This window comes from Drosophila gunungcola, unplaced genomic scaffold (assembly GCF_025200985.1).
Source record: "Drosophila gunungcola strain Sukarami unplaced genomic scaffold, Dgunungcola_SK_2 000001F, whole genome shotgun sequence".
Classification (NCBI taxonomy): Eukaryota; Metazoa; Arthropoda; class Insecta; order Diptera; family Drosophilidae; genus Drosophila; species Drosophila gunungcola.
In genome coordinates this window covers 5,811,810-5,837,808 of record NW_026453197.1, presented here as the reverse complement: position 1 = coordinate 5,837,808, position 25,999 = coordinate 5,811,810, and the positions used below count along the sequence as shown (strand labels likewise).

General features: G+C 34.9%; 1 protein-coding gene across 4 annotated transcripts; it reads left to right on the top strand.

Annotated features, from left to right (window-relative positions):
* Positions 1-1,369: 1,369 nt before the first annotated feature.
* LOC128261209 (nardilysin) lies at positions 1,370-24,805 on the top strand. 4 transcript variants are annotated; one of them, XM_052994777.1, is made up of 6 exons: positions 1,370-1,506; positions 3,016-3,200; positions 17,666-17,833; positions 19,861-20,036; positions 20,194-20,475; positions 24,014-24,805. In XM_052994777.1, exons 2-6 carry the CDS (start codon positions 3,137-3,139, stop codon positions 24,590-24,592), a joined length of 1,269 nt encoding a protein of 422 aa, XP_052850737.1. In that variant the 5' UTR covers positions 1,370-1,506; positions 3,016-3,136; the 3' UTR covers positions 24,593-24,805. The 4 variants fall into 4 exon arrangements, with proteins under 4 accessions (XP_052850737.1, XP_052850738.1, XP_052850739.1 ...); XM_052994778.1 differs by having other exon boundaries at positions 1,453-1,517; XM_052994779.1 differs by lacking the exons at positions 1,370-1,506; positions 24,014-24,805 and adding an exon at positions 20,986-21,853 and having other exon boundaries at positions 2,975-3,200.
* Positions 24,806-25,999: the final 1,194 nt, after the last annotated feature.

Below are 25,999 nucleotides of genomic sequence, written 5' to 3'. Positions count from 1 at the left end.
AAATAGTCTAATTTCTTATATGAGCTATAGTTTATTAGATTGTCGAGTCAGATATAGGCAATATAATTATACGAATCCATAATAATTATGTATGTTAATATTTATTTTTTTGTCGCAACCCTTAAGTTAAGTTAATAAAAAAATCAACTGGGAAATATAAAGTAGGTGACTTTATATTTCTCAGTTTATTTTTTTAATAGTAAATCGTTCTTTCAAATTATTGATATAAAGTTTCACAGTAATTTCATTTTTTAATATAAGTTTTTTTTTTTATCAAATATTTAAAGTTATGTATATGTATAAAAATACATTTACATATATTTATATATAATATAAGTAATTTCACACTTTGGTATTTTTGTAAATACAATAAAAAACAGCCAATAATTTTTCTGTGAAAATTGAAGAAAAGCTTATCAACAGTTTTATAAGCCAAATCAGATGTTAAGATTTGCGACTAAGCCAAGACTGACACTCTCTCAGTATTTCAAAGCCTTGACAACCAAATCTTGTTATTGGGGAATTCATTGGTTCGCAGCTCGACCGCAAGAATGTTGTGTCAACAATTAACCGAAAATGGCAATTAATTTTAAATGCTCTTCTGCCACTTAAAGGCATAATGCAATCAAACCTGTATATAGCTATACAAAAATAGCAGTCCGAATAAAACCAACGAAAGTGCAGTTAAACGTAAATCCGGTTCACGGGGCGACGACAAGAATTACAAGTTGAAGAAAACGATGCGTAGACTACAAAAGACATACGACTTCAACAGCTGTAGCTGCAGCGATTGCGATTTCAATCTGGGCGAGAACTAGGCATAAAGAAACTCGGTTTTCAAGGCGGAGATTCAGGTAAAGGGGCCAGGCGAACTATATTGTCAATCCAAGAACGTCTTCTGGCGCGCATTCCTAGTCGCTATATATATATCTTATGCTCTTTCTCAACCTATGAAACCGTCTCCTTCTCCAACGCTTTAAATTTCTAAGTTTCATTCACCTCAAAAGGTTTTGTTTGTTGGAATTGGGCATTTTAAAAAGGGTTTGTTAATAAAAACACTAGTTCAGCAAGAAAAGTAGGATATACTCTAATATACCGCATAATTTAATTTTTGTAATTAAAAAATTGTTTTTAAAACTATTAAAACAATTATTAACAACCAACATTTTTATTTAATTAACTACTGTTGAACGTTGTTTTCATATATTCAAATTTTAATTAAAAAAGTCTTAAATAATCTTTCAAATTTGGAATGTATTAAATATTGTGAGTAACTGAAAGGAATCCCAAAGTTGTTGAACACATCACTTCAGCTATCCACTGTCCACCCGTTTCTCAGTCTCTCTGTCCAATCTCTCATCTTTGTCCCAGCGACGTGCTCTGGTATAAATGAAGCCAAATTCGTTCCCAACCGTTTAGTCCGAAATATTTCATTAAAGCCAACGCACGGCGACGATCGCGTGTTCTGTTCCGATCGAGCATTTTAAGCGACCTACAGAAATAACTGTATGACACCGGTAACAACAATAAAATTTATGCAAATTCGCGGGTGTCGGTGTGTGAATGTGAATGAAATTGTGTGCGTAAGCGATTTCCGCTTTGACGCCGACAAAAATGTTTACAAACAAACAATTTGAAGCTTGTTTAGGCTGTCTGCGCAATAATTTGCTCCCCTGATTTTTTCACCCAATTGCTTGCGAAATATTTACTTGCGCTAACTTTTATGCTGCGCCGCCTAGCAAAAACAAATGCTACCCAATTTAATGCCATCATTAAAAGTGCTATTAAAAAAATGTAGTTGCCAATTTTTGCAACCTTGAAAACTATATTTTAGAGGAAATTCTTTTCGAACGTTACAAAAAATGTATTTAAATTTGATTTGCTTATTTAGATGTATATCTTTTTTCCGTCGATTACTTTACTACGAGCTTCATATACTTACTATTTTTCGTCTTTTATGTAATTAATGTCTAAAGAGATCATTTGTAATCAAACATCCCGTAACGATGTAAACACCGATCTTTGGCCTTACCGTAGGCTAAGTCGTGATTGAACTCGGCTCAATCAAGGCGTGACTAAATTATCTAGGAAAAAAACAAGAAGCACTTCATCATAAGCAGTTAATTATAGAGAATCGCCATTCCGTTTAATCTTTAGCTCCGTTTTCTTACATGAATACGAACTATTGTTCTTTAATTTTTTAGAATTCCCTATTAAGAAATAAGCAAATGAGTTTTCATTTAACACAATCGACAACCTTGAACTCTAAGCCAAGCTCATTCAACAATTGATTAAGCAGTCGTCAAATTGACATAATTCCAGTCAATGCAATCGAAGTGGAATTAAAATACGAATGGCAAATATAACGTAGAATAGAAAAACATTCAACTACTGTGACAGGGACACGGCCAGAGTCTGAAATAAAAATATAGTGGAATAGAGAAGCCCGCGTGCAGTTAACGAAGCATAGACAAAACTGATTAAGTAAATTCAATACACACCACAAAATTTAAGGTAGGCTACGGTTAGCACAATGTCAGTTAAATACTCTTACTATTGTAAATTACAAGGCAAATTATTTTCGTTACGTAAAATTAAAAATTTCTATGTTGACAACTTCCTGTTTAACAAAATAAAATGTATTCCGTTTTTGTATTTTTTATTTCAAATAAAAAAAAAAAACATTTACGTGGGGTTAGTAAGTTTTGGCCGAAACAAGAGTTTTGGGATTGCACGAAAAACCTTTCAAAAGGCGTACAGCATATTACTCATACGCTGCAACCAATACAGTGGTGTCCCCGAATATTGCACTCAGGCGGCCGGCACAGTAAAACGTTCTTCCCACAACACTTGGCTGCCCATTTAGAATATTTATAAGCCCAGCGACTAATTGAGTGAGAGTGAGAGAGCGGTCAGTATTCACTCACTCGGCTGCTCACTCACTCGCTTGCCGTTTATTTGCCGCTTCCTCAAATCATTTAAGCGCATTTCACGATTGTTTGTCTTTCCACACAGAACAGATTCGAATCTGGTTGTCGGTGTACATCAACGTTTTAAAAACTTTGAACCCTTAATAAACAAAAGTATCGAGAAAATTCTACAAACTTTAAGTGCGTGAAAAAAATTGAAAATAAAAATGAAGCTTTTGCTTGGTGTATTGGTGACCGTGTTGGCCCTCAGCGGAGTCTTTACGTTGCCAGGTGAGTTATAGCCCTTAACTAACCTGTTGTTAAAATCAAGTTTTGGTGCACTTCATAAATTAGCAACTAAAAACTTTCAAGGGAAAACAATGTCACAACGAGTCAGAAAACAGTTAACGGATGCATTAAAAATAAACTAAAAGTTCTGATGATAAATTTCAACAAATAATGTAGATATAAACAGATATAGTTTACAACTGACTGACAACAACTGAAGAAAATTTTTCCTTTGGCACACAATCGGCTGTCCACAGTGATGAACTTGTGTTGCGGCGACAACCTTTATGACATTATTAACAAAGAAAATTGATAAGAAATGGGAATTCCCAGAATGTACTGTTCTATACATTTTTTATTCCTTGGTGATCTGTTACAAGTGTCTTAAACCTATGATTTAATTTTTTTAATGACCTTTTGATCGATGTTTAAAATGATAGAAAATTTTCCTTTGGCACACAATCGGCTGTCCACAGTGTTATTCAAACGCAGGCAACCTTTCTGACATTATTAACAATAAAAATTGATAAGAGAGGGGAATTCCGAGAACGCACTCTTCTGTACTCTTTTTATTCCTTGGTGATCTGGTACTTTCTGGTAGCATCTGAAATATAATTTCCGTGAAACTGCGAACATGACAAGATTCTTTGATAACAATAATTAATATAAATATTTGTTTTCGAATCGTTTGGATTCTTTGCAACATTTTAAGGTATTTAAAACATATTAAAATAAAACAGATGTAAATCGACCCTAGGGCAGCTTGAAGTTTAAAGTCGATTCTCCTTGCCGGATAATGATGGCAGCGTCCTGATAACAAAGCGAGACACTTGACAATCAGCCAAATGCATCTTACAGATACACAAGTGACTACAAATGGCAAAATATCTGAGGCTCTCGGATGCGCGGCGCAGCATCAGAGATTGAGATTCTGGTAGCTGCGTCCTTATTGTCATCATCAGCGTTTGCTGTTCGCTGCCTTTGGCTGCCACTTGAATATATAAATTGCTGAAGAAGCTGCCAGTGAATTGCAGATGATGGGCGGATGGTGGGAGTGGGCGTGGCAGTGGGTTGGCAGCTGCCACAACCACTTGAAGTTGTCAAATTCTCTGCAGTTCAAATCATTTGCAAGGAATATGAAAATTTTATGCAACACTCGTAGATCCCCATTTTTCGGCAATGGTTGCTTCTGATTTATCTTAGCAATGAGTGCTTCAAATTATATCCAAAAATTTTGTAAATAGAGGGAAAAACATGACGACAGGCTTGCCAATTTTTTGTTGAGAGGATATTTGTTATTCATCAATTAAAATTAATTTTTAAATATGTGCACCATTATTCTGCCGGAAGAAACACAAGAGTATAAATAATGTAATGTATTTTTTTTTTAAATTTGTATACCGAAATAAAATGTTTACCAATTACTTTCTACTGGAATTAATTCTACACCAAGTTGCATTATACAAACTTATATTCATTCGCTCCAGTCAGATTAAATTAGAATAAAATTAGGTAAAGTTAAAAAATTAACATTCAAAATTAAATGACTGGAAATGAGGAAAAACTGGATTGCACTGATTATATATATTTTATTTATAGGTTCTAAAATAGATTGGGTATGTACACTTGTTTTGTTTACATATCTAGTGACATTTTGTTTCCCTTTATTGGTTATTTGCAGCTTTCACCAATATTTCAAAACAGTTGAACGAACTCACATGTGAATATTATGCACTCAAGTTCTGTCTTTTTATCCATTTAAAATCTTGGCCTGATTGCAAGTGACATTCTTCAGCATTTTGCATTGCTTGTTTTCTTTTCGTATTTTTCTTAATTTTGCTTTTATGGGAACGGATCATTTCAGTGTCCCATGGCCAAAAGAATTGGGTTAATTATGACCATAACTCGCGTTTAAGGCCTTTTTCCAGGGAATGTCTTTCTTTGGCCAGAACAAATTACATTTGCATGTTCACATAAATCACTTTTTGTTATTTTATTGCTTTGCGTATGTGGAACTATGCGTGTAGCAATAAAACTCAAAACAATTATGAAAATTATTCACAATTTATTATATTTTCCCATTGTTGGTTGTTGTTGCTGAATGGCAGCGCAATTTGTTTAATTTAGAGAGATATTTGTTTATGCAAATTTAAGCCAATTTTCGGACCTTTAAAAATATTTTGTTTAATTTGTATGATGAATAGCTAGATAATTAGCATTTTCTGTCTGGCCTAAATCAGTGGCAATTATGGCAAAGTGATAATTTTTAGAGTTCATTTATTGGAGCTAAGCTGATTATAGAAAATTTTTGACAAAGCAGAGAAGCAAATAGTTGAGGTTGAATTTAAGCACCTTACTTAATTATTTTAAATTTTTCTAAACAAAAACAATTTGTTCTGACTGTTTCCTTGTTATATTTTGTGCAAATAATGTAATTAAAACTGCAAATTAAATGAAATTTTAGTCTTCGCCGCAGATTTAAGTCAACTCTATTATTTGCTTATTTAATGCCCACGTCAGACAAGACTTATTAAATTTAAGCCTTCAAACCAAAGTCAATTAAACGAACAAATCGTTTAAATACAAAACACTTCTGTTAAATAAATAAAATGCGGAAAGTTTGGTATTTTAATTTAAACTGACTTAACTTGACTCTGATTTGTTTCTTTGAATTTTTGGACTTTTGCGGTGAGTTAAGGGAAAGAAACAAAACAAATTAAACTTGGTACAATCGAATTGAAAATTGAATTGAAACAAAAAGACTGTCGAGCAGCAGAAGTTCATTTAAATTAAATGAAATTGTTTTTTTGGAATTTGAGCTGCAAATTTTAATTGGTTGATTATTTTACAGAGCTATTTTCTCGGCTTTGCCCTTTTGCCTATTTCTACAACTACATATATGTATAGTTATTCATTCGGAAGAAATTAAATGCACAACTAGGCAATTTGTCCTGTTTTTGGATTTCTCTTGAAAAAAAGTGTTTTATTCACTTTGGTGTTTTTAAATATTTGTTTGTCAAGTAAAAGTATTTTTTTATTTAATAAAATAAAAATGAATGTTATATTTTAGTATTGTAAACTGGGCTATACATTATATTTCGTTTGAAATGTAATGTTTTTTTAGCAGTTTAAAATAAAATCACTTAAAAATCACTTTAAATAACACAATATTCCTTGCAATAGAAAACAAAATTTTACACAGCAGGGCAACTAGTGTTTCGGAGGTTTTTTTTCTTTTTTATAACAACAACTGTTTGGCTTGCAGCGAAATGATTAATCACTTTCAATGAGAGTCTACACAAATCCAAACAAAAACATTGTCGTTGTAACGTGACTGCGATTTAAAAGAGGGGAAAAAAGTAAATGAGAATTAAATGTTAGAATTTGTGTATTTCTGGGCATATTGTAACTGCGCCAGATGAGAAAAAATTTAAAATCAATGCACCTGTTGAACTAAAATAAAAAATTCGGAAATTTTAAACGCAATTTAAAGAGTTTTTTTTAAAACTGAACAAGATATTTTATTTTTTAATAAGAAACCTTGAATAAATATTATAGTAATTCATAATACAGTATTTGACACAGGCATAATATCAGTCAAATATAATAAAGTCTTAAAACCGATAATATATCATTGTACTGTTATCTATTATGACAAATTTTGAATGTTAATATTGTAAATGTATTATACACAAATTATAAAACATGAGCAATTCTCCCCGCATCTGGTGTGGACAATCGAGATGCTTATAAGAGATCTCACTTAACGAGTTATGAGTCATCAGCAGCTGTAAAAATAAACTAAAAGCCTAACTAAGCAGTTTTTTTTGTATAGTATTTGCCTAATCAACAATGAAATGCTAACAATACCTCGTGAGACAATAGGCCGGCGGAATTTCTAGACTCTGGACTCTCATTGGATCTCCAGCTGAATTGCAATTGTCAGATGTCACGAAGGGATTAAGTTCCCTTCTCGTCGCCGCCCCTGTCCAATTAGACGGTGACTCAAACTCTCGTCGTCTGTGATTGAGAACTACTGCAACAGCAGCCAAACCATCAGAATCAGCCACTTTGGCTCTGGTTCAATGTCACGTAATCGCTGCAAGGCCTCCCTAGGGGGTTACCCCTCTCTCTGACGTCTCCCAGCCCACTCTGCCACGCCCTCTTTAACCTCTCACCTCTCAGCTTGCCGCCTCTTTATGTTAATTTATGTGCTGGCAAAATGTGCAAGCGCCTCTAATGCTCAGCCACGCATGGCGCCAACCCAAAATCAGAAATAAATTACAGAAGGCAGTCGACGGCAGAGGCAGTAGCTCATAGTCAGCACAAACTGGGGGAATTAACAGGGAACAATCGTACGAATACGGTTATGCGAAATAGTGTCTCAGTAACTAAATAGATGGCATCATTTCAGCAAGAAAAATTCTTCTTAAGTGTCAGGTTTCCTGAACTGGATTTAATAAGGTGCCAAAGGGTCAGTCAAAAGTTTTCAACGCAGTCCATATATATATATATATATATCTATGAGGTCAGCATCGCTTTGCGGTTAGAGTTGTTCTGTCCGTCCGTCCATTTCATATTTCAATAGTATTTTAACATTTGTAATTTACCCAGTTTCAATAAATTTATTATTAATCCATTTCTTTATTCATATCAAAGCTTATTAAGCAAGAGCCTATCTTAAACAAATTTAAACAAAATTTATTTTGAGAGATGGAAATGTTGAAAACATACTTAGTAAATAAACTAGTTTAAAACAACAAATAGTAATACATTTTATAATTTTAAAAAACGAAAAAGATCATATATGTTCAACAGCTAAATTTTTATCAATTTGAACCAAAATTACAACCAAATCACGACTTGAGCAACCGTGTGAACATTATAACTCACAGGAATAATTGTATATTATAATGAAATCCCGTACATTACTCAAATACTCAGCTGGCAGTTGCAATGTCAACGCAATGCAGCTTTAAACGATTTGCCAAAAGGGGATTTGCGGATGGCGCTGTAGATTGAAAATTGGAATGGGATTGGAATCCCGGACCCTTCAGCAGCTGCTGCCATATGTCCTTCTGGTTTGGCGTAAATTTAATGAGAATCCTGTCAAATTAATTTCCGGTTATGATTAGATTTTCGTTAATAGCAATTTGCGGTTTTTGCAGCCAACCAAAAATATGCGAAATCCAACTGCTTCCGCTCGCTCTTTGAATTGATTTGCATTTGCATGCGACATTGTCACCATGCAACATTTGCAATGATTGCACAAAGTGTCTGCTGCAATTATCTGCCCAACAAATTGTGCCCACCATTGTCATGAGTCTGTTGCACAATTGATTAACATTAAGTAGTTTAGTAATCGTAAATCATGTTCAGGGCCTCACCCATTTGGCATTTATGAAAATTTTGCATAAACGGCAAAGCCCAAGAAACCGAGGAATCATTTGGAAGGCTGCCAAATTGCGGTGGGCGTAGAGAGGAATTGGGAATTATTTGAGCATATCAAGACTTAATTGAAAGACCTTCATCGAATTCCCAGAATACATGGCACTAGATTTCTGACAAATTTAAGGAATATTTGCTGACATTAACTTAAATATTAATTGAATAGCTCAGTAGTTTTTGATCATTTTGAAGGAATTATTTGAATTTTATGAATTCTCAAAAAGAATAGATGTATTAGTATATTGAACATTTATTTAAACTAATATATATATGTTTTTGTAAAGTTGTCTTATATAATTTTGAAATAATTCATAAACACTAGTGTGGTTTGTTAAAATCAATTAAGTTTTTTCTTAGCAAAAAATACCCCTAATATGTCATTTCTATCATAGCAGTTCGCATCAATTATTTTGTAGCCCAGTGTTATTCTCCATCGATTGATATTCGATGCCGAATTTAAAGTGAAAGCCTTCAGAACGAGTCTTATATTCATTTGGGCCAGACTCAGACACACAAATCATTAACAATTGCAGCACCTGCCACATTCCCCTTCTCATTTCACCATGGAGGCAAAACCATTTACAAATCAAGCCCAAAAATCAAACCTGAACGCTTTTTCATTCTTTACAAATTTTCTGCACGTACACGGCTGCAAAAATGATTCTTGATCCAACAGAAATAATGAAGGCTGAGGCAGACAATGGCGGGGAAGCCTAAAATTAAACAATTTTACTTTTTGGCAATTTCATTTTTGCTGCTTTGCAGAATAATTTGTTGCATGTGGCGACGATATGACAACATCCAATTCCAAGGGTGTGGAGAAGGGGCGGAAAGGGGGCGCAGCGCTTCGTGTCCGGGACCAAACAATCAAAATCAAATTCAGATGAAAAAACTCATTTTAAACGCGACAAACGTAACGTTCAATCTTCCAGAACATTGAACGTGACACGATTGTCACATTTGGCAAACGGGAGAGAGTGCCTGAGGGAAAGAGCGAGAAAGATAGATTTCACAGAGAAAAAATCGAATAATTTTAACTTTTGATCATAAGCTATAATACATCTTTACAGTAATTGAAAAATCATTAAGGCTCAAACAACAATACTTTTATATTTAAAAACAATTTATATTCATAAAAAAAAGCGACACATAAAATATCAATTATTTTACTATAATGGAAAGAATTCAGTAAAATTTGAATTACCAAATAATCAAAAATGACCTAAATTTCAGATTTTAAAATCTATCTTATAATAACATTAAATGACGTGCCCAATCATCTTAGATAATCTAAACGTTTTAATTTGCCGAAATATTTTTGTTTGTTAAATATAATTAAATCAAATTTACATAATTGTTGTTAGTTTAATAAAAAATACGTTATTTAAAATAATACAAAGTATCTTAACAATTTTGTTTTAATAATAAATTATGATTAAATATTTTCAATATATTTTTTCCGTGTACTACTCACAGTTACATCCAAGGTGTTTTTTTTTCTGTTTGGCTTAGGCTCAACTCGCGTTTTGTTTTTGTTTTGCCAATATGCAAATTAAGTGGAGAGAGAAATGAAAAATGAACGCAGCACCTGACTTGACTTGTAGGATAAGTCGGAGGTGGGCCAGAAATTGGAGGAGTGGGCTTTACAGCCTGACCTAGCGACCCAAAATTAATTGAATTAAATTTGATTTTATATTTATTTCGTTTTGTTTTGGCTTGCGGTTCTATCCCCACTTCCTTGTTGCCATCTGTGAGCACGTAGAAATTGGTTTGTCATGCAAATCTTGATTATACTGCATTCTTATTATGGAGCATAAGAAATAGGGTTGTTGAAACAATCTTTCACCAAGTTGTTTGTTTGTTTGGTTAATGAAGTTGTATTGTGAGCCAAAAGAGGGCGAGGAAGTTGCTAAAAAACAATTATGAATATGCCCTTTAAAAGATTTTGTTTATTTTGCTTTATTTATAACAAAGTACACATATCCGTTATGAAAAGATTTCTAATTTTTACTTTTTTCTGCTGTCTAGCCTTAAATGCATCCTCAAATGTAATCCAGACAATTTGTTTCGTAATTCAGTATTGAGCTATCTACTTAATCGCATTTGTTATCTCCGCTCAAGTCATTAACATCCCCCGTCCACCAATTTCCCCATTGGCTATCAAACCCATTGAAGCCATATAACTTGAATCTGTCACAACCCATTCTTCTGACTGTTCCCCAACTTATCACCGCCTCATATGGAGTCGCCACTCAACGCGACTGCCAATCAATTGTAGACAGAGGGAAATAACCATGCAGATAACTAGAACTGCACCGCATCCTCTAATAGGCAGCGCATCCGCCACACTCTGAAACATGCACTTAAAAAATAAAACAAAATGCCCATTTTTAAAAGAAAATAAAAAACAAAATCGCATTGTGTTCGATTAATAAAATGTTTAATTACTCATACTAAACTGATGCAATTCAATTCAAGTTAAAAATGATTTTAAGTACTTTATTTTGGATTGTTTTATTTGAATATCGGTACGCTTTGTCACTACTTGATTTTGTAACTTTAAGATGAATCGATGTATACTTAGTGAACAATAGAATTAAGGTGGTAGATATTTCAACTATAGTTTTTCTTTTTTCTGTTCCTTGAAATAATTTAAAAAGTTGTTTTTTTTTTGGTTTAGTGAAAATCAAAATTTTTTTAAAAAGGAGTGTTTAGTTTTTCAAAAATAATTCCTGAGTGTACTCAAACAAAAAAGTTGGCAATAGAATGGAGGCAACCATGAAACGAGACCCCTGTGGAGCCCCAGCTGTTGTTGCAACGCGTCACATTAATCAAGGCACCCAGTGGCACCCAGTGGTCCCCACTGTCGCACTCAGCCCCATCGAATCAGGCGGCGGTATTGGGTGCCGGGCCCCCATCCTCAAAGCTAACGTCATCGCACATCTCCACATCAGGGGGATGGCCGAAAAATCATTGTTGACATTTGTAATTAGAATTGATAGCAAGCAGTCAGACAGCCCGGGGTGGGGACTTAGTATGGTTAGCGAGGGGTTCAGACGTTAAACTAATTTCGTTTTCGTTGTTCCAAAGCTCAAACCGGAGCGATATGTGCACTTTGCGAAGGGGTTCAGCACGTCCATCATTTGTTAAACTTTTTTTAGTCGATCCGAGAACAGATTGGAGTGAGATGATAACATGTGCGTGTGATTTGCACTGAACCAAACACTTGGATTCATCCGTTTTTGAAAATATATGTATTTTACTGTAAAAAAATATATAATAGATACCGTTTTTAATACCATTTTTGAAGTTTTTTTACATTACAGAAAATTAAATTAAAGTTAAGCTAGGCCAATTTTGTCATTGGATTTACGAATAAGGTTTTTAAAATGTATGAAAAGGGTTAGGCTCTAGAAACATTCTTTTCATTTAATGCTTAATTCCTTTTACGTTAACCTGAACTTAGTTTACACAAAGTTTCGGTTTTTACTTTATACGTTTCGAAAATATCTTTTAGTGACCAATATTTTTGTTGAGTGGTAGCAAAATATCAGGATCCAAGCCCCAACACAATCACGCAGGTCAATTGAATGGCATTTCACTTGGAGAATGACAGCAACTTAGCTTCAGTCTGCACTTTCACTCAATTGGGGCAGGCTGTGGGTGGTAGTGGGAGGCAGTGGGTGGCTGGACGGATGGGAAAGTGGGTGGCCAGCTCAAAAGCTGGCTTTGATTTCACTTTCGGATCGACTGCTGTTGACATTTGCCCCCCGACCCCTTTCAGATCCACAAGTGTCGTAGAAATGCGTGTGTGTGGGGCATCAAACTAATTTTCCCCCTGTTTAGAGTTCTTGAACGTGACACAAGTCTGCACTCGGGCCCCGCCCACGCCCAGCTCCATTGGCCGCCCTCCTGGGCCATTCCCACTGCCTTGGCTTCGACAGGCCTCCAACTGTCTCTGGCCAGTGGTAGTGGTTATCAACTGATTTGAAATCATTTCAACCCAAATTGCGTACAATCGAGTTTGCCAGGAGGCGGAATCCCGACATCCTGTCCACACACTCCGACCGGAGGGAGCACAAATGTTTGTATGTGATTGAAATGCTTTTCTCTGGGTTTTGGTTTTGGCTTAGTTTTGGTACGTTCCAAAGGCGTGGATGGTCTCCCTCTTGCAGCTGCAGTCGCCCCAAAAGAGGGTGGTTGGAATCTAATCTGTGCTGGATTAGGCCAATGGATTAATTTCGGATAGGTGATTTTAAAAGCGAAAGCACTTATTGCATGGAAAGTGTGAAAGCAGAAATAAGACAGGAAAATTAGCAAGTTACTCTTGATGCATCCAAACAGTTACTTGGTTTTTCTATTTTAACATTGCAATGTTTACTATTTATGCTAAATAATAAGATCACCGCAAAGAATTATGCCACCGAATTTACTCCACTTGTGTGATATTGTGAAATTGTCTATTTAAGAACCAAAAATATTGGAAACTTTCTTTAATAATCAAGTTTTTCTTCTAGTCAATACCAAAAACACTTCCATTAATTTCCGATTTCCGTAACCGACGTCAGTCTATTTAATCCCTGTTCGTCTCCCTTTTGCTCTTTAAGCTTGAGATAAAAAAAAACAAGATTCTCAGAAGATTTACATAGTAAACTAACTTTTTGCAACTACAATCATAATTACAACAAGTAACCCAAGGTCCTACCTCCGGTCTCTTCTTCAGGCATTAGGGGAAAAACTTTTTACATTAACCAAAGTGCGGCTATTAAAAATTCATTAATTGCATGCAACTGCAAAAAGGAGCAACAAAGTTGAGCCAACAATTCGCTGAAAAAGTTTAATTGATTTGTGAGCGCAAAACTGGTAAATAATTGATAGATGGCCGAGAGGATGAAATGCGGGGAGTGGGGATAGAGCCAACTCTAATGAGAATGCCCTGCAGTGAAAGTTGAAATGCTGTATATATTTTAAACATTAGTTTTTCATATTTTATTCGCCACTGTTTCCATTAATTAGAAAAGTTTTACCACAGTAGCGGCAAATCAATTTTTTTGTGAAACAAATTTGCAATATTAAACGGAAATCCGGAAAATGGAAAATGAATTGTGAAAAAGTGGTAAACTTGTCTCGGCAATAAACGAGCCGAGTATTACACATATTTCATCAACAATTTGAACGTCAAAGTAATTGAAAACGCATGCATCGATGATGGCCAAAAAGCGAATTGCAATTTTGTACGTTGGCCAAAACCATATTGGGGCCACTCATCTATGTTGCCCCGGACAGCCGCAATATAAATTTGATGGCCAGCTTAGCCCCACCCCCCTGGATACCAATTGCAATGGAATCCCAATACATTTGACCAGCAGTTTAATTACCATTTCGGGCTCTGCGAGAAAGCAAATGCGAATGGCATTTGATATTTTCCAGAAATTTTACACAGCCAAGCAAGGCTATAACCATGGAAGTTGGCAAATTTTTCTCTGCATTTATGCATATTCGAATTTCTTTTTAAACTCTCGTGTTTCTGAGCGCGTGTATTTCAATTATGCATTCTAGCTCAGGCAGAAAGAAAATCATGTAACCGTTGTTTATTTTGCCAGAAAAAACCCAAGTCTGGAGAAATAGTCAATTCTTTAATGAATATTTTTAACGATATCGTTCAGCGTCGGGTCTACAACTTAAAAAAAATAGGTCAACAAAACTATTGTTGTAAGAACACGACATTTTTCTATAAGCACCTAATAAAAATAACAACAATAACAAGTTTGTCTTTGAAAGTAACAAAAAGAAAATTTCAATATTTAAATGTACCTCACAGAACACAACACTAGTTTAAAATTTTTTAAGTAAGTGGACAAAATAGTGAGCAGCAAATGGCTTTCATTTGTATCTTTCGTCATTTCGACACTTATGAGAAATGGAAAGGTTTGTATGGCTAATACATAATTAAAAATTTCTTCGAGAAATAAAATAAAATACCTATTTAGTCGCCAGCATTTCGTTTAACATCGCAGCTTTTAAACTGTAATTACAGAAATTACAAACAACTTTTCAACACTTTGAAAATCAAGATATATAACTTTCAGGTTTTTCTCTACATTTAAAAGTTGTAACGGCAATTTTGTTAATAGCTCTGCAATTCTCGGATACTGTGTTCAGCCACAAAATACCTTATCAAAAATCCAAGCTTAGCCACAGAGCCCGAAAAATCCTAGAGCCAAGGCAAAGAAGTCCGGTGCACGAAATCATCATTGCTGCTTACTAAATTATGCAAAATTGTACAATTATGTTAATTAATTGACGCAGCCAGCCAGCACTCCCACTGCTGCCCTTTGGCCAATTAGCGCCATAAAACGCAGGCCAAGCGATTGCCAGGGATTTTATTTTGGCCTCCCATGAAAGCAACAAAAGCGGAAAGCCCAAAAAAATATATGAGTACCACGCCCAGTCGCTTGTTAACCTTACATAATTAGCAACAAAAATGTTCGTTGTGTTTAGAACAAAAGCGCAGCGCATTGCAGAATTTTCCGCCGTCCCTTTTGGTTTCCCAAAAATCTGCCAACTTGCTTTATTAATTCCATAATTCAGCAGAGGCAGCGCGCGGGTTTAATGCGGGATGTCGGGTGAAAAGCCATAGTCCCCTGTCTGGGCTTAATTATTGGAAAATTAATGAATCCGCCATGTTAGTTGTTTTCATATTTCCCGTGTTCTCCACGTTTCGCATGATTAATAGCTTCAAAAAATAAAAACAAATTTTAGATGAGTTGTTAAAATGAGCGATTGGGTTATCTTTTGTAGTGTGGCGAAAAAGTTAAATCAAGAATTTTTATATCAGTTAGATTTAAAGTTACAAAAATTAAATTAAAATCATTCAAAACAATAAAATAATTTAATTTATTCTTCTTCAGAATTATAAGCTGAGTCCATCTGTCATGCCAAATCCTTCTGTCCATTTTCAGGCCAACAGTTGTTTAAGATTAAAGCTATATATTGTTTTTATTTTATAACATTATATACGTTTTTAAGTTATCGAAAGTCAGACGACTCTAGCATAAAATTGCCATAGATTTAATATTTATAGAGTATATAATATGGCTGTTGTACAAAAGACCGCCATATGTCGAGATACTTAAATCGAGTTACATATATGAATAGGGTATATTGTATTTTTTAACAAATATATATTACAAATTTTATATTCGACCTGCTGATGCTCGTCGGTATCCATCACTTGTAAGAAAGTTTCTTATATTTTCTCTATTTGTTTTATATCAAACTATATTTTTACAATTTGAAAGGTAGGTGATGTACTTAAATCAAACCCATTCACCAAATTTTCGTTTTACATATTCTATTTCTTATTTTGTTTTATTGTTTAAGGACTTTAACAAATACTTTTTGTGGTAATTTCACATTCGATAGCTTTGAATATGTAAGCTGTGCATTTATGTACACCAAAAATATCCAATATATCCAAGCTGCATATTTGCCAGCAGGTAGCCCACTTTCATATGCACCTCCAAAGGTAAATATTTGCACTTGTAAATGACATTCACGTCTGCCAATCTACCCCTTTTACCCGGCGCCTCTGGCCCATATTTTGGGTCTTTGTTTTTGTTTCTTCAATTGCTCCACTTTATGTTGAAGCTATGTGGGACTTAAGGGGGGTTGAGTGTGCAGGGGTGGTGACATTTTTTCACAAAAACCCCAACATATTGCGGGCGTCGGGTATATTTCTCATAAAGCGGCTTTAAAAGCGAACGTAAAAAGGGACCGGCAAAAGTGCATTTGTTTTGTGCACCCCTGAATCAGACATCATGTCGCATCCCTCCATGACCCCTTGGGGTCACATACGCTCGACTTTTGCGTAAGCAATTTCACGCAGCACACAAAGCTTTTCATATTTCACATTTCATTCCAACTGGAGGCGAACTGGGCTGCCCTGAGACGAGTTGAGGAGAGTCAACTCTGCTTGACTTATTTTTAACGTCGTTTGTTGTGTTGGTAATGTTCGACTTAAAAGGGTATATAGGATTCGGGTAGAGCCCTGCAGGCGGAACGTAATCATAATAACTAATGTGAAACAATACTAATTCTGATAAAAAATAATAATAATTATTTAATGTTGTACAACAATTTTACCAAAAACGCTAGTTACCAATTTGCATTTATACCACAACGTTGTCTCCAGTTAAAAGTTAAAAAATCTTCATTCAGATAAACTCCAACATTATTTCGAAATACAGCCATTTAAATATATTTCAAATTTAAACATGACATTGAGAAAACGGTCATGTATGAACAAAACTGTGATATAAGTAACATTACATATTTTTTAAATTTTTATGTACTTATTGTGTTTAATTACAACAAGTATTTTTAGTCGAGGAATATATTCCTACTGGGTAGTAACCTGGTCACCGACATTTCTTTTTCCTGATTTGTGATATTTGTGCGCTCTGGCCACTTGTTGTATGATGGTTGTGTTGCGTTGTTTTGCCTGTTGTCGCTGTCAGTGTCAGCTGCTGAGATTTATGAAGTGCAACATGCCAGGACTAAAGATTGAGGGAGAAAAAAGATTGAGCGGCGGGAAAGGAGCAGGGGAGAATTTATCTATGTCTGCAACCTGACTGCACGTCTCCCACTCGGAATCATGGCGAAGGACTCGTTATTTAGGGGTTCTGAGATAAAGCCTTGGCCCAGTTTGTGAAGTAGCAAGAATTAATTCTAAAATCAATGTAAAAAGTTTTGTTGAATTCGCGTTAGAATTTAAAATGTCAGAAAATAGGCAAAGGTCAAGCGAAAATAGCACTGCCACATCGTAGAGCTCAGATTAAAAGAGAGTATAAAGAGTTATGCAAGCGAAGACTGCGTAATCAGCGTTAATGAGGCAGGAAAATGGGGTATTTCCCGCTGATTTGGCTAATTCAATCCTACTTTTGCCAGCCAATTTGGCTCTTAATGATGACTAACAGCGTTTAATTTGCACTGAAACAACCTTTTCTTTTTCTTTTTAGCTCGCAACGACCCGCAGGATGATGCGGAGGTGATTAAAGTGCCCTCGCGCCCTCAGCCCGAACCGGATTTCCATAACTTCCGCGGCGTCATTGATACGGGATCGGGTTATCCCTTCCTCCAGTCGAATCCTTCAGGCTTCAACCTGGGCGTCTTCGACTCCTTCGATGGTGAGTGTCGTGCGTCACATGCGGCGTATGCGTGATGTGATGCTTAATTGGCTTGAGCATTTTTAATGATATTTTAATTAAACATTTTTTAAATGTGGCCTCAAAAAATTCATGCGACGCAATTACATGTCTCGAATGAGTTTAATGTGATTATTATTATTCTGCGTAACGAAGATCGAACGGTTGACATATTACGTATACTTAATAATATTAGAGTATTCACACGGAGTATTCTGGTTTTGGTGTAGAGCATATTATTTCTTTATTTACTATTTTTTTGTTTTTTTCTAAATTTTGTTGTTGCTATGTTGGATTATAAATTAATTATTAATAAATTAATTACAGAATGCTGGTTCTTAATTTTCAATAATAACATAAGGTATAAAAACATACGTATAGCTTGAAACATTTTAATATGCATCACTCCCTTAAAAACATTTTCACTTAAATAGTAATAAGTATAAAGAGTAAAAGAGTATTCGAATTAATTTTTCAATATTGGTATTCATGACTTAAAAGCACATCCCCCGGGTCAGGCCAATTAGCGAACTGTCCTTTGGGGACTTTTAAACTTTTCCATCTCTATTTCTGCTTTCTCTCATTTTATGGAAGTGAAATGAAAAACAATTTATCAAAATATTATGTCAAGTTCTTGTTGCCAGACAAAGTTTGTTTATTCTCTTGTATTTATTTCTATATTTATCGGGGGCCAAAGAGAGTGGAGCGGAGTAGGTCAAACCAGTCTGTTGACCATTAAAAGTGAAAAGTTTTGCGCCTCTCTTTGCCAATTTCTGCTTAACTAAGACCGTAAGACGTCGCAGATGACGACGATGAAGCTGAAACTTCATAAATCTTATCCTAATATGTTCGAGGGGTAGGATAAAAACTTCCCAAAGCCCAGGGCATTGTACATGCATAAAAGTTGCCATATTTTTTGTTGTCTCATTTTTGGGTTGGGGGTTGTGGATTGTAGGGGTCAACGATAACGAAGCGTGGAAAATGGCATATAGACAAATAGAAAGTTGGACGTTGCGGTGGCCTGCAAAGTTTCTGTTCAGCGAATTATTTTTGTTACACTAAGTGCAGTTTCTTCGATAGAAAAAAAAGGAAAGTCCCGAATTAATCTAAAATATTAAGCTTCATTTTATATATATACTGAATCATTTAAAAAACTTTTCCAAAATTTTTTTAAAAATTTTAACATTTTAAAAGTTAACTATGCGGTAAACTTTTTCACTCATGAAAACGCATTAAAATGCAGCAAGCAAATGAATTGGTGACAAACGGCAATCAGCAACCAGGCCAAAACAAAGTCGTGCAAACAATGCGGTCAAGAATTTATGACAAGGTTGAAGAGAACAGAAAAAAAATCGACTAGAAAACGGCCAAAGTACTAAGACAAGGCAGACGTATAGTAAAATTGGACGGGTGGCAGTCAGGGGTTGGGGATTACAAAAGTGCAGACAAGAAAATAGCAGAGGCGCCGACGACACAGAAAACGCTTTTTAGTGCGTTTACGGATTAGGGATTTCCAAACTGAAAAATACTTTAGCATGAGACAACGACGCCAACGGAATGCCTCTCCTATCCCAAGGATAGATATAGACGCTCAAGGAAAATTCAGGGACCAGTCTAGACCAAGGACACCTGCTGCGTTTCTCACAGACTCACTTGAGCGCCTGTTTAAATTTTTTTGTTTTAATTTATAAGAGTATGATTCTTTGGTCCTTTTCCTATAGACAGTTAAAAAATTCAAATATATCAGGCGAAATTGACAGGTTTACAATGACTATATAAAATGCACAACCAAATTGTCATTTAGTCTTTAAATGAAATTTATTTAAGTGGTTACCAAAAAAAGTATAATACTCTTGAGTATAAAATAAAGGTAATCATTTATGATGCCAGGAAGTTGTTGAAAGTTTTTATTAGAGAAATGGATAAGTTTCTCAACAAAAGGTTGTCCCTTGCTTTTTAGAATTATATACTTGAATTAAAAATATTTTTTGTGTTTTGCTTTTAAATAGATCTTCTCCGACGCCTGCGCACCCGAATTTGGCCTGTGATTGGCAGCGATTCTGGAGAGGATGGAGCTTCCCCGACTGACGATTCCAGCGATGACAGTGGTAGTGGCTTTTCGTTTGGTCTGCGACCCTTGATTCCGGTGAATCCCAAGAATGGCAACTCCACTTCCACTGTTAAGGTAAATTGGTCTTTGAAATGCCCTGAAAAACAAGGATTCCCTTGTAGTTTTATGCATCCAGTTATTAATTATTTTAATTAATTAATTTAATTTTATTTATTATTAAAATATGATTATTATTTGTACACAAATAATTGCAAATACGTTTCCCTTCCAGGTCGTCGACGGCCACAAGGTGGAGATCAACGAAACGGTGTACGGGGACAGCAACAGCGTGTTCAAAGTTCGTTTGGTTAACGTGCGTCCTTTGGAAAGCGGCGAGGAGGTGGCCCAGGGTGTGCACACCAGCGGGGGCGATTTCCAGCCGGCGGTGGCCCCGAGCACCTCAGCCCCGTCCACCAAGGTCGGCGAGTTCGACGACGAGGACGAGGACGATCGCCGCGAGCCGCTGGAGAAGCAGCCAGAGGACAACGAGGTTCGCGACATTGATGAGCCCAAGGTATAATCATATTTACGACAAAGAAACACTCTTTTCTTTGAAAGACATTTTACTTGGAAATGCTTAGCAACGCTCTACTAACCAATAAAAAAAAAAGCGGATTGTATATTGAGATCTTTCTTATAAACTTGTAATATACCTATATACATATTTCTATTATTTCTTAAATAAAGTTTTCCATAAAAACTAAGCAATACAAATTGTACATACTATCTGAATGCCTGCGTTTATTTTACGTTACTAAAAATTATAACATAAAATAATGCAACTGGAATTAAATCTTATTGGTGACTTGGTTTGGTTGTGGTTGCTTTAAGTTCTTGTTTACTCCTGCTTGTTTAAGCTTTTATTGGTTACTGTCAATGCTGTTTATTTTTAATTTAATCGCTCTTTTTTTTTGTTTTGTAAGCTCTATAATTAAGTTTTTCTAATTTGTCAGGCCAATAATCTGTTCGAGCCGCAATCGTAAATATTTTATTAACACGACAACATTTTTAATTGTACAATTAGATGGATTTTTCTCCCTTTTTAATATCGTTTCTGCGTTCATGTAAAATGCATATTGGTTCATTGGATTTGTGAGTAATTTATCCTTTTTTCGATAGCATTGCATTGCATCTAAATTAATAATGCAAACAAATTATAGTTTGTGGCCACAACACAAAAAAATAGAGGTAACATAATATAATGTAAGTGTGAATGAAAAAAATAACAATGTGATGAGAGTGAAAAATAAATATCTGAACAGAGTAATTGAGTTGAATCATGACAAAAGTTAATGCACGACACTTTTGGCATTTACAGAGAGAATTTTTTAAAGTTTATTGTTTCTCTTTTATGAGAGATTTACTCAACAATAACAGATTTATTACCAGATTGTTTTGTTAGGTTTTCTAAATGACTAACGAGTTGTATATTGTATTTGTATTAGCTTTCAACATACAAAAAACATACATTTAAATTTGTATAACTACCTAATAGACAAAATAGATTGTATTTAAATATATTGGCTGCATTTTCAGCATTTTCAGCATATATAATTTGTTGTATACATCCATTAATACACTGTACAAACACTTTAAGTCTACATTAAATTTCGGGTCAAAGTCCACTTTTTCCATTTATAAAATATGTGAATTTACCCAGCCACATTTTTTCCTTTCACCGGCAATTGGCCGCACACGTTACCGTTTCTTTAGCGGAACATGCATCATATGCGACAATTTTTCTTGGCGTTTTTGTTGCAAGTCCATTAATTACTTTTAGGCCATAATAAAAATTAATTTTTATTAAAAGTCATGCGCTCCGTTCGCATAAATCCTTGTCTTGGGCGGTGGGCCACTGTTCAGCTGTGGGCGTGGCAGGCGGGCGGAGGGGCGGAAGGGGGCTGTATTTATGAGAATTTATTGTGGCGAAATCGACGAGTGCCGGTTGGATAAATTTTTTGTTGCTCTCTGTGAGCCGCATAAATCAGCGGGAAATTAATAAATGACCATACAAAAATTGCAATGCGGCGTAAAGCGCAATTATTAACAACTTTAAAGTTGTAAGTGACATGTCAACGTTTAAATACGCAAATTTAAATTTAAATAATGCCAGCGGTGACATTTTTGTACCCCGCAACAGAAGCAAGAAAAATGAAAAAGTAGAAACTATTCGCACAAGTTGCGAACTGCATTCGATTTGTTTTTATATTTCCATTTTAATTTTTTGTGTGTGTTCAACTTTATTTTTCATCTCGCGCGGATATTGAAAGTTGTGGTTTGTGTTTGGGGGAGGGAGTGAAGGTTGCAAGGAGGCTTGACTTCTCATGCGTTTATTTAAATTTAATATTCATGGATATAAATATTAATACACACGGAAGGGAGTGCAAGGGTGTGGGATATGGGTATGGCAATAACTCCTTTCCAGCTGCATTGAAATATTAAAAAATGTTGAAGGCTGTTAAACAATTTGACGATTGAAGCTTTTGCAAAAAGCATGTTCCATTATCAAACACACAAACGACTGAGGATTTTATTAATATTTTCGCATTAAATTCAGAGTTGTGAATTGTGAGCTTTTTTTAACTTTGACCAAAAAACTTTTTATTTTCAATTAAATAAAAGCATATGAAAATGTACTCATTCAAAAATATGCTGTGGAAGGAGTTTTTTTTTCAATTTTAAGTTCATATATTGAATATATAGCTCTGAATTCTATCAAATCTATCGAATCAATATAACCATTTTTTTTCGTTCTCTGTTTGTCAATGCCTCTGAAGCACATATGAGAACTATCAAAATTTAGAGTTAATGTTATCTAGCTAAAACTTAAATTTTAAAAACCTTCAATTATTTTAATAAATCAAACAACACCATTTAAATTTATAACTTAGTAACAGAATTGATTAATTTGTGGTAAGAGACAGACCAAAATTACTTTGAATCCCCGCCATTAAAAGTTAAGTATCTTTTCATTCCGTCAAACAACAGAGGTTCATTCCACTTTTGAATCATTTTGAATTCACGCGAAATTCCTAAGAATCACAGAATGTGACTCAGTCTCCGTTAATCTGCATAAAACTATAGTAGGCAAGCAGTATTTCACTACCTTCGATTAATTTTTTCCGTTGTGATTTATCATCTGAAAAAAGTATACTTAGTGAGCACAACGAACAAAAATAAACAGATGCGAAAAAATATATATTAATATTATGAATTTCTAAGAAAATACTATTGAGCGTAAAGCGAAATTGGCAAAAAAATCGGCGGGGAAGAATTGTATATATGACGTCACAAGACAAGACTGAGTGAGAGGGAATGCGGTAAATGCTGATTAACAGCAATCGACGGTGAATCATCAGTGAGGCAATGTAAAACGAGCACAAATAATGAATGAACGTAGAGAGAAAGAAATATAGGAAAGAGGGCTTTTGAGAAATATCTGTTAAGTGGCAAAAGCTAAGCTCTGTTACTATCATTGTCCCTTTTTCACACTCGTTGCTGAGCGGCTTCTGTGGTAAGCTGCTGTTAATCAGTCTTTTCCTCATTCTCTTATTCATTCTCTTTCCCAAATACTATATTATCTGCTATGTTATTAATCTTATAAAAATGGTAGTTTGACTTGACATTTTCTCAGTTGAAGATTCAAAAGCAACGTATAAAGAGCTGGAGATTATTGTAAGTTTAAGCCTCTGTTAATAAAAATATAAATTCAACTCATTTAACTTTTTCTTTATACATATATTGAAAATTAGTAAAACAAAGCATTAAAACTTTATTTAAAATATATTAGTCTTAATGGTTCTTAATGGAAAAACTTTGCTTTTTAATGACACGTGACTATTAAATAATTATACATAACATCCATAACCAGACACTAAAATATTAAAATTTGTAAACATTTGCATGATGCTGCTGAATTTAACTTTAACCAACACATAATTCAAACGATTGGCCCTTTTCAACGATTAAAAATTAATTACAACTTTTATTTAATTTATTTCGCACAAACGCACACATAATGCACACCACTAAACTCAAAAAACGATGCACAGTATACAACACCCACAACAACAAGTCATACAACAAAACTTGCCACCAGCTCACCCGCAGACTCAGAATCCGAGGCTTCAGATATCAGTGAAGACATAGTGGAGACTCTTTCGGAACATCAAAAAACAACCATGGAAAAGCTGCAGGAAATGATGGCATCCATCCAGAAGGACATGGAGCATGAGGAACACTCGGAGCAGGATCACGAGGACAAAGAATCCTTGAAGAAGAAGGAGAAGAAGGAGCGCGAAGAACTCGAGTCCTCCGATGATGAAGATGGCGAAGCCACAACCCCAGTCACAATGAGTGAAACTTTTAACGATGAGTGGGCTGAATTCGACCAGGATCAAGATCAAGACCACGATCACGAGTTGGACCTTGAAAACGACTTGAACAACGAGATAGATATCGAGGAGAACTTTGTGCCCGTGGACCTCTCCAACGACATAGCTGTCAATGATATGGCTGCCGCAGATCCCGATTTTCCGCTCAATCCCGATGCAGAGATCATTGTGGACCCATCTGTAATAAGAACTATGCCCATGTTCGAAAAGCTTTCCTTAGGAGAGCCTTCTAAGTGAGAACTGTGTGACCCCATCTAGTCTAGGCATTTTCTTTAGTCTTAAGTCTTTAGTCTCTGAGAGATCCAAAGAAATCGGCATTCTCTTCAACCGTAATTTATCGTATTTATTTCGACAAAGAAAGAGTATTAGGTGTGCATGATTGCACTGAAAGTTATTTATTGCTAACGTAAAAATTGAAATAAAATAATAAAATACGATTCAGTTACCTTTCGAGAAGGAGTTTCATTTATTTTAATAATCAACAATGCAATATATTGCGTAAAATCTCAGATAAAAACTTTTGGTTAAACATTTTCACTTGTACGTAAAATAAATTTAACTATTTTCTAAGTTATTTATTATTTATTAAAATACAATATAAAATAAAACAGGGTAATTCCTATTAAATGTTGTGAAAACAAAAAATTAATATGAAAGTCACTTAATATAAATTTTAAACCCAACTAAATTTGGTCACAATCTTGATTGTGCCTTGATATATTCTGAATAAATAAAATAATTAACCGAATCCACCAAAAGCTTTAAAAGCCTTCGCAAAAGTGCTGTATATTTTCAGGCTGAAGTGCAACTATTCGACGGGATTCCACTGATTTAATTGAATATGGTCATAAAGTGCTTGATAGGCATTATATGCCTCATTAGTTCGCTCTGCTTTAAATAACAATTAGTTAATTATTTTTTCCATACTATGCATTGGGGTAATTAATTGTGGTCAACTTATGGTTGACTTAATTGCCTGCTCTTCTTTTGTCAAACAAATTCAGTGGCTGTAAATGCTTATTGACTTATCAGATAGCTTTTTCATGCATATCATCTGATAATCTTTGCTTTAACTAAGTTCTATATAAGTAAATAGAACAAAATAACAAAAATTGATAATAATATTAAATGTGATCGGGTCCTTGTGCTCTTTTATTTAAAGAGCATAGTGCGTTTAATAACGAAAAGTGAACTTGCCATCTGCATATATTTTCGTTAAAATATTTCGCTTGCTTGCAGAAAACAATTAAGTTTCACTATTGGCGTTTAAACAGTTCATTGCTTTACTACAGTGGGAACTTGCGAATCTTTGTGCACTAAATACAAAATTAAATCTATAATTACATAAAATATTTTAGCAAGTGTATGTTATTGTAAGCTGTTAATTTTATTGGAGTGTTAACTCTTAAATATCTTTACTGATTGACGTCACTGTTGTTTGGGTTGCGAGCCCATTGTATGCAAAGGGGGCCGACATATTTGAATTTTACAAGCAGAGCTGCCATTATTATCATCAGAACCGTACTGCGAATAAAGAATGTAAACGGTTTTGAGCTCATTGGGGTGTGAGTAAAAAGCATATCAGTAATTATGGCTCCTGTGCTCTTAATCCGTGATTCCTCTGGTCTGGATTGGACGGCCGTT